Source organism: Chiloscyllium plagiosum, unplaced genomic scaffold (genome assembly GCF_037043375.1).
Source record: "Chiloscyllium plagiosum isolate Xiang-an unplaced genomic scaffold, Cpla_swu_hap1 HiC_scaffold_11, whole genome shotgun sequence".
Taxonomy (NCBI): Eukaryota; Metazoa; Chordata; class Chondrichthyes; order Orectolobiformes; family Hemiscylliidae; genus Chiloscyllium; species Chiloscyllium plagiosum.
This window is the reverse complement of record NW_028270149.1, coordinates 31,251,262-31,268,506: the sequence shown is the minus strand read 5'-3', so window position 1 is coordinate 31,268,506 and position 17,245 is coordinate 31,251,262. Positions and strand designations below refer to the sequence as shown.

At 40.0% G+C, this 17,245-nt stretch overlaps 1 protein-coding gene across 2 annotated transcripts in view; it reads right to left on the bottom strand.

Annotated features, from left to right (window-relative positions):
• The window catches only part of lnx2b (ligand of numb-protein X 2b), a 53,844-nt gene that overhangs the window by 2,267 nt on the left and 34,332 nt on the right, over positions 1 to 17,245 (bottom strand). For both annotated transcript variants that reach the window (XM_087991958.1, XM_087991959.1), the window contains exons 3-9: positions 16,063 to 16,253; positions 12,038 to 12,234; positions 10,618 to 10,986; positions 10,010 to 10,165; positions 8,231 to 8,405; positions 3,413 to 3,635; positions 1,812 to 1,970 (exon numbers count right to left, since the gene is read on the bottom strand). In XM_087991958.1, the coding sequence (XP_087848084.1) occupies positions 1,812 to 1,970; positions 3,413 to 3,635; positions 8,231 to 8,405; positions 10,010 to 10,165; positions 10,618 to 10,986; positions 12,038 to 12,234; positions 16,063 to 16,253 (1,470 nt within the window). The remainder of the gene's footprint in view (positions 1 to 1,811; positions 1,971 to 3,412; positions 3,636 to 8,230; positions 8,406 to 10,009; positions 10,166 to 10,617; positions 10,987 to 12,037; positions 12,235 to 16,062; positions 16,254 to 17,245) is intronic.

The window sequence follows — 17,245 nt, the reverse complement described above, 5'->3', positions numbered from 1 at the left end:
ACAACTGCAACATGTCTCCTGTATTCAATGGTCTGAGCAATGAAGGAAAGTGTACCAAGCATCTTTATAACCATCCAGTTTACCTGTGACACAACCTTTAAAAGAATTGTGTACCTGAACCCCTAGGTGTCTCTGTACAATAACACTAACCAGAGCTGTACCATTAACTGTATAAGTCCTGCCCTTGCTTGTCTTAGCAAAATGTAACAGCTCGCATTTATCCAAATTAAACTCTGACTCTGAATAGGAGATTATGGGATTGGAAACTCAGCTCAAAGACTATCTATTTGCATGTTTGTAATGTTGTTTGTCCCCACATAATTGCTGTAGAAACCCTCTGTTATGCCTTTGTTACTGCTAGACTGAACTATTCCAGGGGTCTACTAACTGGCCTCCCTTAAGCCCTTCATCAGAAATGGAATATGTCCAAAACATCAACTCTCCTGCTCCTCATAGTACCTGACCTGTGCCTTTTCAGTGCCACACGTTTTGACACTGATCTGCAGTCCTTACTTTTTTTTTTAGATTAGATTAGATTACAGTGTGGAAACAGGCCCTTCGGCCCAACAAGTCCACACCGACCCGCCAAAGCGAAACCCACCCATACCCCTACATTTACCCATTACCTAACACTACGGGCAATTTAGTATGGCCAATTCACCTGACCCTGCACATCTTTGGACTGTGGGAGGAAACCGGAGCACCCGGAGGAAACCCACGCAGACACGGGGAGAACGTGCAAACTCCACACAGTCAGTCGCCTGAGTCGGGAATTGAACCCGGGTCTCTGGCGCTGCGAGGCAGCAGTGCTAACTGCTGTGCCACCGTGCCGCCCACTTTCTCGTCACTTATTCCATTATCTATAAACAATAGATCTATAAACTGCTGCCTAATTCCCACCTTACTAGCTCCTTGACCTGTATTGATTAACTGTCCGTCAAGACCTCCATCTGATCTTCTTTCTAAACTCCTCCAGTTCTACCATCTTCACAACTTATCATTTCTCCAATTCTGGCAACTTGTGCATCCCACCACTGACTCCAGCCCTCTTGGCCCTACACTCTGACAATTCCTTTCCACATCACTTGACCTCTTTCTTTGAAGATAATCCTTTTCTTCAAATTTCTTTTTACAGAAATCTAGGTTTGCAGTCTCCTCAAGATGCCTTTCAAAACGATGCTTTCACAATTTAAATGAATCCTTTTGTTGCAAAGTCTTCTATATTCTGAAGAGCAATAATAAATGTAGGTTGTGTCTGACCAATTCTTTACTGAACAATTAATCCTCTTTTTGCTTCCTCTCTATAAGCATGTCATTTTCCTTTTCCATAAAGTCATATACCAGGCTGATCTTTCTAGAGCATGGAGGTGGCATAAGGCGGCATAAGGCATTTGGTCCTCTGAAGCTGCTCTCGTGATAAGAAACAATTACTTTCAAATCCACCTTTTTGCCTTATTCCCATATTCCTAATTTTCCTGGTACCTGAAATTTTGTTGACGTCTATCTTAAATATATTCAACAAAGAAGCATCCTCAACTTTACGATAAAGTGAATTGTTGGGATCCATAACCCTTCGATTGAAAGCATTTCTCCACAACTCAAACCTAAATAGTTGATCCCTAATTCTGGGACTCTTCCCAGGCATATTCTAACTCTACAGCCAGAATAAACATAGTATCAGCATCTATCTGGTCCAGTCTCTCATTGTTTTAATGAGATCACCTCTTGTTAATCTGCAATCCAGGGAAAACAGACCTAGTCTAGTCTTATCAACATTTCCTCACAGGACAGTCAAAACAGTTGTAACTTACTTGAGTCTTCCATCAAAGTATGCTGGTGTGCCCGGTACAATGGTTTTGATAAAGAAAGGCTGGTTTTCTTGGCTTTCCTCTACACCCCCAACGATGCTAAATCCCCAGCTTTCAGAATTACTCTTATGCAGAGTAATGTCATTGCAACAGTGAAGATAACTTTGAATGGAGAACAGGAAATAAGATGTCAAGATTAATAATTTTAAAAATATTTATGGAAGACACTTGATCAGAAATATTCTAAAAATCAATTTTACACCACGATGTTTAAGATACACATCTTTTATGTTCTATCCATTTTTAAGAAAGTATGGATCAGTTTGTAGGTGTCAGCAATTTTGTAATGTGTTTGAATATTTGCCAATGTTCATGTCTTGGTACAGTTGTGATTAAAATGTATTCACGATATTTACAGCAAGGGTGGCCAAGCTTCACATGGCAGGGTGCACATTTTCAATCTTTCTCTTTGCAGGGGTCTGGTGAGCAAATTTCGAAAAGGTAATGGTTGCCAAAACACAATAAGACAGGGATGTCATTAAAAAGAAATTGAAAAATAATACGTTGATAATTTAAATGACCAATTAACAAATTGTCATGTACTGCCAATTAAAGATTTATTGACTGCTAATTTTTGTCTCCATGGTCAAGAAGCAGAGCTAAAGAGAGAGGGTGGAAAAAAGCCCCAATTTATGATCACCCAGGTAAGGCGATGTCATGCAGGACTGAGCTAAGTAGTTATGTTTCACTGATGCTAATCTTGCAATGCCTCTCGTGGGGCATATGCCGAGATGGCTCAGCAGAATTCACATGTAAGCCAAGTTTGGAATGTTGACTTTCAGCCTGGAGTTTCCTCTTCTCACAGTCTGCTTTCCCTCTCCTTTCTCCCATTTCCTACATTCTCATCCTTTTCCCTCCTCTCTCACTCACTCTGCCTTACTCAACACTTTTAACTTCAATTATAAGAAATAATCATGGGCTTTCTGCTCCAGACATTTCCCTAACACGCCACCATCAAATAGTTTGCCTTGAAATGTAAGTGGCCAAGATTATTTTTCCTGGAGAGACAACCTAACTTGGTAGAAGACTCCTTTTTTGTATAAATGAAAGGAAAGAAAAATTAGGAGTGACCTGATTTTTGTATCATTCCCACTTGATCTCTCTCACCATTATAGCCCAAGTTGCAGCTCCCTTCTGCCTTCTGACATTCACTGGCTACTCCCCATGGTACACTCATCTTCCCTCTCCCCAAAGCCAACAAACTTCCACTTAACCCTCCACAAAGCAGGAAAAACAATGTGTAATGTAGTTATCAATAATGGGAGCATTATGAATAAGCTGTAAACCCATCTATCAGCAAAGACTGCATCAGACCATTAAAAAAAATGCTGATATTAACCCTATTCAACTGGGAGTAAAGTGGCAGTAGAAGAAAATCTCATTATACATTCTAAATTGGCATTTGTTCTAAACCAATTAAACCATTTATCTTTTTTCTTAACTCACTCTGACTTACGTTATTGTAAAAAATGTTTCCATTCCATGCAATCCTTCTGCCATTAAAAAAAAGGTTTTGCACCCATTGCTGTGAAAACAGTGCTCACCTTGGTAACCCTAGCCATGTGACCCAGAGAGGGGACCAATCATAATCACTTTCCTTGCCTGCTTCCATGAGCTCCTCAGATGTTGGTGCCATCTCAGCATTTGGCAAATCCAAAACCTTTAGCAGCACTGCAGAGGAGGCTGTATTCAATTTGAGAACTGACACTGCTTCATTATAACTCAACTGTGTGAGGTCTACTCCATTTATGCTCAGCAGTACATTTCCTATGAAAAAAGAATGACTCATTTTAGTGTCATACAATAAATTATGAATCTCAGAATGAATGTGTACATTAAAGAAGAATACATGATTGCAACATTTTTTTCGCCTTCCCTACAGGACTTTCATGTCAGGTATGCTTAGACCTGCTTGTCCAAATAACCATTCTTCATGTGCCAGCTCTAATCACCAAAGAGAAATTTTGACCTAATCACATTTATCCTTTGCACTCCACCCAATCTGATGTCATCAGCTTCCTATCAGACTAGATTAGTTTAAAACGTTAGTGGATTACTCATCTTTAGCTCAACCTACTCCAAATTTCTAGCAAAGGTTGCCAGACTACAATCAGAAGGAATTCAGACGAAGTTTCCTTAATGTGGAGTAGGGTAGACAAAGTTAAAAATCTCACAACACCAGGTTGTTTGGTAGTTCAACAGATTTATTTGGAAGCACTAGCTTTCGGCATGCTGCTCCTTTGTCAAGTGATTGTGGAGTCCACTATAACCTGGTGTTGTGAGATTTTTTAAACTTCCTTTCCTTGGTACAGGGCTGTAGATAGCAATTACAACACTCTTGCCACCATCACAGTTAACTGAATACTTTGGAAGTTTCTTTAGTTTCCATGATGCAGCTATTCTCCACCTGAGCTGCCAAGGGAAACTGAATTTTATTGATAAATTCCAACAATAAAAATGTTAAAGACAATTAACTATCAGGTGATCAACAGCACCAGTTGTCTCCAAATGTGTCTCACTTCAAAAATTGGCATGATGAAAAGCTTTAAAGGGGAAATAAACACAAAAGGGAATTCATGAGCAGCCTGTTCTATTCAAAATGATTCTATTTGCGTCTTTATCAGAATTAACACTGATGTAGTCAAACACAGTGGCATGCAGTCAACAGTCATTTCGTTATTCCAAGGGATTTGATAATGGGTGTTCAGACTGAGTGCAGTCTGAGGAACAAACCATATGTTAGGTCATTCTGCAACTTGAAAATTATCTAGGTATGAAAATTTAAAGTAGTTTCATCCATGTATCACTGTGTTTTTCACCCTAAAACATGAATTTCAGGTCACATGGTCTCTCATGCATGATCTTCCATGGGAGTGTGCCAGCTGCCAAATTGAAAGTGGGAGTGTTCCAGACATGAAGGGATACCAATTGGAATCTTAATTCTGGTTGTGAAATCCTGACTGGATTAATGTCTTCCTGACGCCACACAAAAAAAAACAAAATATGGATTGCTGCCATCCTACCATTCTACCTCTCCCATTTCAGGATCTGAGGACCAGATTATGCAGATAAATGTGGGTGGCCTTTGTTTTAATCAACACAACTAGACATGAAAGTAGAAATTACGCATTATGCCAAGCTTTCTGAAAATGAGAATTTATTACATCTTTCCTTCCTCTGCTATGTAATTCCCTCAAGTTGCCTGCACTGAAACTCTGTTTGAAAACAATACAAGGATGGAGGAAAGGAGATTTACAACAGCCTTTATAATATTGCAACAGCTTTGCTTCATAAAAAAAGTATCTATTTTTTATTTCAGTTCAAATCAGAAAATAAGAAAAAATATTTAGATGCCAAGAAGAACTGGTTTTTATATTGCATCTGCTTCACGTAATAAAAAGTTCCAAGCCACGTCTTAAAAGGAAAACTAAGGTAGAGGGACAGAGAGGTTTAACAAGGGAATTTCAGTCATTAGGACTTTGTCAGCTGAAGGCATACTAACCAACAGTACAATTAAAACTCATTAATGCTCAAGAAGTCTGAATTAAAAGAATGGCAATGTGGACTGGTAGAGATTTTAAAGATAAGTAAGGCCGTGGAGGGATCTGGCAATATGAGAACTTTTAATCAAAGCATTGGCTCCCAATTGTGTAATGTACATCAGTGAGGTGAGGGGTGACGGATAAATGGGACTTGATGTGAGTAAAAACACGGGCTGCAGAATTTGGATGCTCACTAGAGTGGAAGAGGCTGACCAGGAGAGCATTGAAAAAGCCAACTGTAGAGATGGAAGTAGTATAAAAGAGCATTTCAGCAGCAGATCAGCTAAAATGCACAGAATTAGGCAACGTTACAGAGGTGGAACCAGGCAGTCATAGTGATGGTGCTCATCTGTGGTTAAACACATTCTGGGATCAAATATGAACAACCTGATTTAGGAAAACTGGCACTGTTCTATCAGGCAGCATACAGATGAAAAATAAGGAGGACAAAAGGTAGAGTCATTGTGTGTGGGGCAGGAGTGCACATGTAACCATGAGAGTGAGAAGCCTTTTCAGCCAATTCTCTGGAACTGTAAAGGAACAAGGTGAGCGCATCTCATCCAGACGATAATAGCCGAGAGCCAGTGGAAGACAATAATGTGGTCAACTCTGGCAAAGATTGCAAGCAAGTTGAGTAGGACAAGGACAGTTTGTCTATCTTTATTAGAGTCACATAGGATGTCATTTAATGATTTTGAAAAAAAAAGTATGTGATTGGGGCAAAAATTTGTTTGGAGGATTTCGAACAGTCAAGTTTTGAAAACAATGGGCATAGATTTGGGAGGCAAATGTATATTGAAAGACTTTGGAAAAGAAGCAGGTTGGAAATGGGGAAATAGCCTGTACGGACTGGACGGTCATGGACTGTTTGTGTTTTGAATGATGGGGTGATGGTGGGAATTTGAGGAGAAAAGAACAATAACTGAAGAGACAGAACTGTAAATGTCATCAAGTAACATGAGAACCAGGAAGGTAAATCAAGTGATCAACAGTTTAGTGGGAATAATGCTAAGCATGCAAGGCCATGGCATGGTGTTATTATCAGTGGACTGTTAACTCAGAGACCCAGGTAACGTTCTGGGAACCTGGATTTGAATCCTCGCACGGCAGATGATGGCATTTATATTCAATAATGAAAAACATCTGTAAAGAATAGTTTAGTAATGACCATGAATCCATTGTCGATTGTCGTCAAAACCCACCGCATTCACTAATGTCCGTTAGGAAGGAAACTGCTATCCTTACCTGGTCTGGCCTACATGTGATTCCAGACCAACAACAATGTGGTTGACTCTTAATTGCCCTCTGGGCAATTAGGGATGAGCAATAAATGCTGGTCTAGCTAGTGATGCCCTCATCTTGTGAATAAATGGAATAAAAACATAGGAGGAGGTGGGAACTCTAATTAATAAATATATCAATATGCAATATAAGCTGTCTTTCAGTTTTTAAATTACAATTTTATTTCCATTCAGAGGCTGCAATGCATTTCTAGCAAGGCCAGCACTGAATATCCCTAATTACCCTTGTGGTGATGGTGTTGCACTGCCTTTCTGGATCACTGCAGTCAGGAAGTGTGTTTTGGAATTTTCACCCAGCAATCTTATGACAGTTTATCTCTGGGCAGATAACTGGAACTGATGAAATGCAAACACAAATACCTAGATATGCTATTAAATAATCCATGAGAAGACAGATTAAAATTTAAATATACTGATAAAACAAAAAGTCAGAATAGGAAATACAGATTTGATATAAATGCAAAATATTACAGATGTTTAAAATCTGTGATAAAAACAAACAGTAAACTGTTTTCCTGCTGGAAATACTCAACAGGTCACGGAGCATTTTCTGAGAGAGAAAAACAGAGGTCGATGACTTTCATTGGAACAGAGTTTATATAGAAATGATAATGCTATTAAAGCCAATGGAAGGGGAAAGCAATCGGGAGAATCGAAGAGGTCTGTGATAGGGTGGAGATCAAATAAATAAAAGGTTTCATGGTGCAAAAGCCAAAGCGAGTGGTAATGGGTCCAGTGTATCCAAATGCAGGAATAGTTACAAGGCCATTGTCTGACTGTAGGGATAAAAAGACAAACACAACAAAATGAATTTTTTTCTCAGTAGCAAACAAACAGAAAATATTGAGACAAAGATCCTGATCTGAAATTGTTGAATCTAGCAGGCTGACGAGTTCTGAGTTGCAAGATGAGAGTACTGAGCTTCATTAGAACATTGAGGCTGGCCATGAACATAAAGGTCAGAATAGGAGCAAGGCAGAGAATTAAAATAACAATTAACAGGAAGCCCCTGGGCCATATGTGCTTGCTCTATGCCAAGTTAATTGATTTAGTGAAGTTAGAGGTTAAAAAAAGATAGAATTGGCTCACGTCCCTACATTATGGAAAGAAAATTGAATACAGGCCTGTACTTTCAAACTAACATGCAGATATTTGTACGTTGGTTGAGGGCAGGCTGGTACTCTATTGTGATGCCTGCTACAGTTAATATCTTGGTAATAATTAATGTTTGAAGTTTATGCATGAAGAGAACTATTTACGAGATATAGGGGAACAAACAACACCTGCTGGAAAATACTTCAATAAAGCGAAAAGGAAAATATCACAGTTGATGCAGTAATTAGCGAGCTTAAACTACAAATGGAGAGGTTAATTAATGCACAGACTTTTAGGCATACAACCAACATCTTCTAAACAATAAGCAGAGCTCTACATATAGCTCTGTATCCTGAAATCTAAGAGTGCAGATGGCTACACAGGTATGCTACAATCAATAAATGTCACTGAAATGTAATCTTACCCTTTTTGATTCTGCCATCTCTATAGAGGCAGCCCACTGGCTGGATGCTGGTCACATAGATCGGTACCTTATACTTATTTTCACGACCACCTGAAATAGTTATTCCCAGAGACTCACGAGGCTCCTTTCTCACTGGAACTGTCTTCTCCAGGCACAGTGAATTCTGGGAAGGATCCTTAGGGAAGATTATATTATTGAAGGATAAAACTGTAAATGCACAACTTATAGGGATTTATCCAATTTGATGCTAAGCACAATATTTCAGCCCTATTACTTCAAAACTAGTCAAGGATTACAGACAATCTTTGCTCCAGTCTCATTATGTCTTTTTAAAATATCCCTATAAAGATTAGCCATACAGAAATTCAAATGAAAGTGACACCCTCCCTAATCCAGGAATTTAAACTGGTGAAACTATAAATTGTCAATGGTATTGGTTCAGATTGGTGAAGTAATCCATGGTGTACCTCCCATTTTTAAATATTCCTCCTGCCTTCCTTTTAGTTAATACATTTTATTTTCCATTGGAGTATTGAGTTGAAACTTATTCCCAAGCCTTTATCCCTGTCTCAACTGTCCCACCAGGATGGTGATGGACCATGTTTCTGCTTACTTAAATTTGGGGGGGGGGGGGGGGGGAGGGGGGAGGGGGGTGGAAAGAGGGATACGCAGCCATGTGTAGAGGACACATATGTCAGCCTATGCGTTTTCACTAATGGTAGTGTGATACTGACCCATATGGAGGGTTTGAGAGCTAATCGTAAAATAGTGAATGGAAAATAATGCAAGGGCGGAATACTTCTCATATCATATTCATGAGCAAACTCCATTCAATGATGTAGCAGACTAAAGGTAAAATCAGAGAGCAAGCATGTTAATCCAGAGATACTCATTTCCATTATGTCTCCACACATCATTGACGTAATCGAGACATTACAGCTCAGAGGAAATCATTTGGTCCTCAAGGCATCATTAAAGAACAAAGTGACTCCACCAGTGACTGAGAGCTTCCAGCTTTTTCAATGCTCGTCAGCATTTTCTCACGATAGAACTTGCCAGGTATCAGAATCAACTAGTAGAGAAACGTCTTACTGTTTTGGTTTCAAGCATGTTGACAGGAAGACAAAATCCTGGATTTTGGATTTGTTTTGTAATAACTGGGAATTGCTGAAGGGAATAGACTTACATACTAAATCGCATGACCTTGTCTCAAAATAGATACAGTAAAACCAAGCTTTCAATTGTCATTCAGAATATTTGGCAAACAAAGTCTTGTTTAAACCTCACCTCACTAACTCCCAATCTCCTTTTACATGACATGAATCAATCTCATAGCCCAAGGAAGTTTACATTCAATGTAACTTTTGTACTCAACTTATGCCTTAGACATGAAAAATGAAACATTAGACCACCTTTACTGCCCAATTCCCATTTTGACAAAAGCAACAACGGTTCCTTTGGAATCAGTTTTGCACTTTTTTCCCCCTATACATTATTTTATCAATTAAACCGGATATAATGTATAAAATTTAAAACTAAATACTGCAGTCTCCAATAACCCTTTTTGAATAACTGATTTGCAATCCAATAAGAACACAAGATCAAATTACTTAAACTACATTCTGAAAATAAAAAAAAAAATCTGTTTTGTTCTAGGTTAGCACTTGTCAAAATAGTTGCCTGCTTGGTGTTTCAACTGTGAATGGAGTGGGTACAGAACTCTAATGGAAAGCACATAGAAATGGTTTTTATTCACCATCATATTATGACTGCGTTTACCTTTTGGTAATGGGAGCGTCGACGGCAATGATGCTGCAGTGATTTACTGCGCTGGCGTGGGGGACTGCTGTTGCTTGATCCAGCTTCATCAATAATCTCTGAGCTTTGCTGACCAGTGTACCTCTGAATCACAAAGTTAACATTTCCTTCACTGGACTAAAGAGAGGAACAGTAATTGGTTCAGTTATTGGACAGTTTATTCCAATTTTTAAAAAAAACATTTAGGTTGATATGCATTTGCAGTAGAGCAAGAGACAACCAGAGATAAAAGGGAAGCAGAGAGGATGAGTTTTCGAAGAGGGCAAGTGAAAAAGGGTGAGGGATGGAGGAGAGGAGGAGATGAATTAGAGGCAAGAGGGGAAAAGAGAGATGCACAAGAGAGGGACTGAGGGAGAGAGAAATAGACAGAAGGAGGAGGGACGGGGGAAAATGGGAAGGGGGGGTAACAGAAAAGCAGTGAGATAAAGAAAGCATAAAAAAAAAGATGCAGTGGTGATCAGCTAAGGTATGTACTCACTTGTTCTCAAATGGACTAATCCTTAAAAGAATCTTATATTTTGAAACAAGAGGTCAATCTCTGAAGTTACCTGGATTATCTGTGAAATTACCTGGATTATCTGTGCTGCAATTTCTGGAGTTCCGTTTTTGAGGTCCTGCTGATTAATCATAAGCACTTTGTCATTATTACGCAGCTTTCCATCCCGAGCAGCCAAGCCACCAGCCAGGAGATCCAAAATAAACACTCCTGGCTCATCCGCCTTCCGAATCAGTTTAATCCCCAATGGTTCGCTTCGGTCCCTTTTGTGCAAAGTTACATTCAGAATCTGCTTGTGGCTGCTGTTGCTCCTTTCTTGTGAAGAACTTCGAATGGCAAAGCCTCTTTCCTGCAGCACTGAGAGCCGACAGACAGTGCTGGGCTGCCTCAGTACCTTGATGGCGTAGCTGTGTGGAACACTGGTGATGTTCACACCATTTACCTGTGAGGAATAGAATGGGATGAGATCCTGATGGTGTATATCCAGTGTGTCTGATCGACATTAGTGAACGTCAAATCAGGAGACAACTGGCAAAACCCATAACTGCGGTGATTTTAATTCCAGACACCTACTGCATGCTCACAGGCACCTGTCAGCCCAAAGCTGGTGATGATTGCCAGGTGTCTATAAGCATGAGGACATTTTGGCGTAACAGAACAGCCAGCTGGTACGGAAGGAAACGTCACTGCCACTTGAGCAAGTAAAGTCAGGTAGACCTAATGCTTTCTTTGTTCAACTTAGAGATCCACTCTTGCTGAAAGAGGCATGAATTCCAGTCTCAGTAATATCATCCACACCAATCAGCCTAAACTGTTGGTATTGGATGTGAAAGAACTGCTGTATTATTAAGGCTAAACATGCATGCTGTAGAGAAGGGTGCTAGGCCTCAAAGAAAGAGGCTGAGCCTTTTCATTTTATACAGGATCTACTCAGTCATCAAAAAGAAAAGACTTCCATTTCATTAATCTATGCACACCTTGAAATTACCATGACTTCTGTGACAGTACCTTACAAATGCACCACTATCTAAAAAGGCAGGATAGCTATATACAGGAGCACCACCACCCACCTGCAAGTTCCCCTCTGAGTCATACACCATCCTAAATTGGAACTTCACAGCCAATCTTTCACTGTCACGGAGTCAAAATCCTTCCTAGTAGCACTGTGGGTGTCCCTACCTCCCAAGGATTGCAGTGGTTCAGAAGGCAGCTCACCACCACTTCCAGAGGCAAAAGAGGAATGGCAAAATAAATGCTGACCTACATCCCATGAACTGATGGAAAAAACCCAATACTGAAGTGAAACTTTGCTGGACCACTACACAACTTAGTTCCCTGAACGAGCAATTATTTTGAAAGTACGTTAATGTTTGAAAATCTAAAATGGCATAAACAATCTTAGTTTCAGTTAGCAAGTTTAAAATAAAGGCCAAACTGAAACCCAAGACTTTACAAGTTAAGCTATACATCTGATCACCTTCAGAAGCAGTTACCTCTGTTATATGGTCTCCAGGTGCAAGCTTTCCATTTCTAGCAACAACGCTGTCCCGAAGAATCTCCTGAATCACAATGTTACACAGTGGTGTATCTTTACCACCCACTATCCGAATCCCTAGCTCCTCCTGAGGATCTGCACGATGAATTTCAACAATAGTTGTTTCTGCTAAGAGGCTTGACAATCGAGGCAAGTCTGCAACAAAATGAAAATCATGTCAGTTTCGTTTGAGAAGAACAAATAACGACCAATCAAGCTAAAACTGATCACACATTAAACTGATCCACCACTGCCAATAACATTTTATGCAATTAACTGTTGCATAACCATGTAAATGTCGTGAGGATTGCTGCCTCAACCAGACTTCCAGGCATTGAGTCCCAGCTTCCGAACTCCCTCTGAGCAAGAAAGTATTTCTCCTTGAATCTCCACTGAACCTCCTATCTCTTACTCTAAATTTATGCCTCTACCCTGGTTATAAACTCCTGTGGATATCCACTTGTTACATCTTGCCAACCTAAAAATGACCCATTTATGCCTACTGTTTTCTGTTACCTATAAAACATGAGCTCTGATTTTGCACAGCTGCATCCCGTCAAATGGAAATCTAAGCGTGGTAAATGCAAAGGTTCCCAGTTATCCACATCAGCTATGATTTCTTAAAGGAACCCAGTCAAACATAACTTCCTTTTCACAAAACCATGTTGATTTTGTCCAATTGAATTGGTTGGTATGGGGTTCCTTCGGTTGGGGTTTTACTGGGAGATGACTGGGGGCTGGGGGAGGAAATCACAGACATCAGAAGCAGGGGCAGGGGTTGGCTCCCAGCAGACACTCCACTGCTTGTTGTCCAGTACCTCAAATCAGGTGCTAGAGTGTGTACTCCCCCAGGCCTCCGCTGGCAGTGGGCCAGAAAGGTCAAACATTGGCTCCTCTGCCTAGATTTGACCATTGTACCTAGAATTTCATTCAGTTGGGACTTTTAAAGGTGACCTCCCATCTCATTAATTGGCTATCCCTCTTCCAGGGCAGAGGATTCCATTGCAGTTCTCACATGTTATGCACTTGTCTCAATTGTGCTAAGTCACTAGTGTTTGCCTTTTACAGGTGTTACCCTCTCAGTCTGTTTGAACAAACTAAACCTCCATCTGGGTCATCCTAACACAAGCAAGTACCTTCAACAGTGCAACCGATTGTAAGTACTGTTCCTCAAATAATATTTTCAGCACTGATATGAAAAGTGCCAGAACCAGAAACACCAATCTTTACTTTTCAAAGAAAAACAAGCACTTACTGCAATCAATCCCAAAGTTATTTTTACTTTGTTACCTTTACTATAGCAGTCTACATGCAGGATAGTGAAACAGAAGTATTAAAAAGAATATCCTGTGTTAGATTATATATGCACGTTTAAAAAATGTAGAATATTTGTCATATATGAAAAGATCAGCATTTGTATAGCACTTTTCACAACAGCAGAACAACTCAAAAACACTTCCAAGCCAATTAAGTGCATGCTAACTATCAACACGGTTGTAATTTTTGACACTAGCCAAGCAAAGGAGAGCTTGCATTCATGTAAGAACATTCTGCTGAAGTACAGTCCATCGGGTGATCTCAGCTTTCTGTCCATCCTACTCTAAAAACATTAGCAGGCTCATGAACTTCAATTGTTCATCCCTCAAGATGTAGCTGGAATTAAGAAACACTCTATTTTCTCCCATGTCCATCTACAATTCAATCAAGTTTTAAATGTTTGTTTCAAAAAGCTGCCAGCCCAGCTTTCAAGCACCTCAAAATTTGTAACAATCCAAGTCCTGAAAGATACTTAATTGTAGGAACTAGAAACGATAATAGATGTGTAACAGAAAATTTAACAATACGTATGTTTGGATGAAAAGTTGTTGAGGGCCCAACTTGCGATCTAAGAGTTTTGATTAAGTCCTTTTTTATTGTAACTATTTGAAACATGTAGAAGCCAGCAATATCAGAATTGTAATATTCACGTAACAGACAGTTCCAAGCGGTTGCTAACTTTAACTTTTCCATTGCTAAATTCAATCCTGCTTTGCAATAAAGACAGTGCTTGTTGCAAGGTTTTCAATAGGTCCCTAAACCAATTGTGGCACCACACTTGATGAAATCAAGGATCACAATTGAGGGGAAGAGAGAAAGAGAGAGACAGAGAGAGACAGAAAGAGAGAAAGAGAGAGAAACGGGGGAACAGGATGGAGGGCAACAGAGATAGTTAAACAAACAGACAGATAGACAGACATGGAGAAATATGGGGAGGGTATGAGAGCTAAATATAAAACATTGATTGGAAGAATACAGAAAGGTGGTGTGCTTATATTACACTTCTGAGCAAACCCCTTGTAGTCACGTGACTCCTGTGGGGATGTCTTGGAGCTGAGTTGACTGATCTCCAATAACCACGATCGCCTTTGTTTGTGCCAGATATGACTCCAATCAGCGAAGAGCTTCCTCTGATTTCCATCAGCTCCAGTTTTGCTAGGTCTCCTTGATGCTACATGGAGTCAAATATGGACTCAATGTCACACTCACCTCATCTCTGATAAACATCTCTTTTGTCCATGTTTAGACCAAGACTGTCATGAGGTCAGGTGTTGAGTGGCACTGGCACAACTCAAACAATGCGTCTATGAGCAGGTTATTGCTGACATGTTCGAAAGCACTGTTGATGACACTTTCCAAAACTTTACTGCTGAGAGTAGACTGACAGGACGGTTATTATCTGGGTTAGATTTGTTCTGCTTTTTGTGTACAGTATATACCTGCATACATTGCAATGTTCTAGCTGTACTGGAGAACAAGTCTTTAGTACTATTGCCAGAATGCCATCAGGGGCCATAGCCTTTGCAGTATTCAGTGCCTCCAGCTGTTTCTTGATATTGCATGCAGTAAATTGAATTGGCTGAAGACTGGAATCTGTTGTACAGGAGACCTCTGGATGAGGCCAAGGTGGATCATCCACTTAGCACTTCTGGCTGAAGATTGTTGCAAATGCTTCAGCCCTATCTTTTGTACTGGTGTGCAGGGTTCTTCCATCATTGAGGATGGGGATATCTGCGGAGCCTCATCCTCCTCCAGTAAGTTGTCCCCCACCATTCACAATTTCACTTGGCCATTGCCAGTATCTGCTTCATCTAAATCTCATTTCTTGAAACACATTCTACATAAACAATTTTCTTCACTGGCCGACTTGTTCCTGAAACTTACTGAATTGACAAGCAGCTCATCCATTCCGTTGGAAGCCCAAATTCTATTTCATGGGCTGCCACTTATTTAATTTTCAGGCACCCATTCCCACTCAGTCACAATTTTATTTCATTGTTTTAATAGTACTCCTGCCTAACTTAAAACCAATGCAAATTTAACTAATTCTGCTTTTGGCAATGCAAATTTGGAAAAATAGGAATTGAAGAGGGGCTCTAAGGTGGCTCTCTTAAATGTATAAAATAACGGTATGCATGAGACAGACAGAGATCCATGTGATATCACAAATTACAGCAGTGAACCTAATGCTATATAATACTTCACCTTTCAAATTACACCATGATATTAAGTGAATAATTAAATTAATTAAGTTAATTATTTCAGTTTCAATTCAAAATCAAAGCCTTTAACTTACTTTAAAACCACAGAATCCCTACTCTGCAGAAAGAGGCCATTTGACCCCATCAAGTCTGCACCAACCCTCCAAGGAGTGGCACACCCAGACACAGCAACCATATTCCTTTTTCCCCTGAGCAATCCACCTAATCTGCATATCTTTTGACTGTGGGAGGAAACAGGAGCTCCAAAGGAGAAGGTGCAATCTCCACTCATGCAGTTACCCAAGGCTGGAATCGAACCCACATCTCTGGTGCTGTGAGGCAGCAGTGCTAATCACTGAAACACCATTGCCTCCCAATGTTGGGCAGTTATTTTGGATTTGATGGATGGTTTTCTGGTCTGGACAGTAACAGTTGAATATAAATACTTAGGCAGCCAAATTCTTACCATCTTCTTCCCGATCTTCTTCAAAAGCAGGGTTAACAAGTCCAGGCTCAGCAGTTCTGAGGGAGACAATAGCTGCTGCAGAACCTTCTGAAGCTATTGTTTCATCATCTGGTGCTGGGTCTTGGTTTATCTTCAAGCTAGATTGCCTCTTGTTTTCAATTTTAATTCTGTGCTTTGTCAGGCCAGGGCACCTAAAGCAAAAAAAATTAGATCATCACTATTGTCGGGAGACCATGACACAATGATCCAATCTATACAAATTGTTTCACTGCATGCAAAATTTGAGCTTCTGATCTACTAACTTTCAAAGGATTTTAATCTGTGGGAGCACCTGCAATTGCTGACTCACATCAAGGAACGCTTCTCTTTGAAAAGGTATTTCACAATCAATTACTTGTTATTTCATTCAGGTAGGCATAACATCCAATGGCGAAAGTGAGGACTGCAGATGCTGGAGATTAAAGTCAAGATTAGAGTGGTGCTGGAAAAGCACAGCAAGTCAGGCAGCATCCGAGGAGCAGGAAAGTTGATGTTTCGGGCAAAGGCCCTTCATCAGGAACGAATGCATTCATTCCTGCTCCTCGGATGCTGCCTGACCTGATGTGCTTTTCCAGCACCACTCTAATCATAACATCCAATGGTTCAATGTCTAATCAAAATCAGTAGGACAACAACCAATTCAATTTTAGCGGTTTACAGATGAATTAGAATTGAGAGAACTCTAACGCTTTCTCATTAGGACAATGAGATTTAATGTTCTTTTAATTTTTTTTGTTGCTGAAACTCATTTATTGCACTATGTGGTTCATTCCAACTTGCTGTGTGGCCACATGTGCATCTTAGAGGGAAGGCTGGTTGAGCATGGCCTAATTTTTGTATTTGAAGTACATTCCCGGTTGCTGTTTAGCACCAGTTCAACTAACAGGGAACATTGTTGGGCACAGCCTCAGACCAACAGTTCATTCAAAAGATGCCACACAACCTACAATGAAGCAAACCTTCGCACTACACGGATCATGACCTCCTGAATATTAAGCCAACTTGGCAGTTCCCAATAATGACAAGAGGAAAAAAAAAACAAAGAAAATGCTGAATGTAAAATGGACTCCATTGACTTCAGACATTGCCGCTCTGTCCCATCACAGACTTGGTAAAAATAACTTAATCTCATAATGTAAATTAC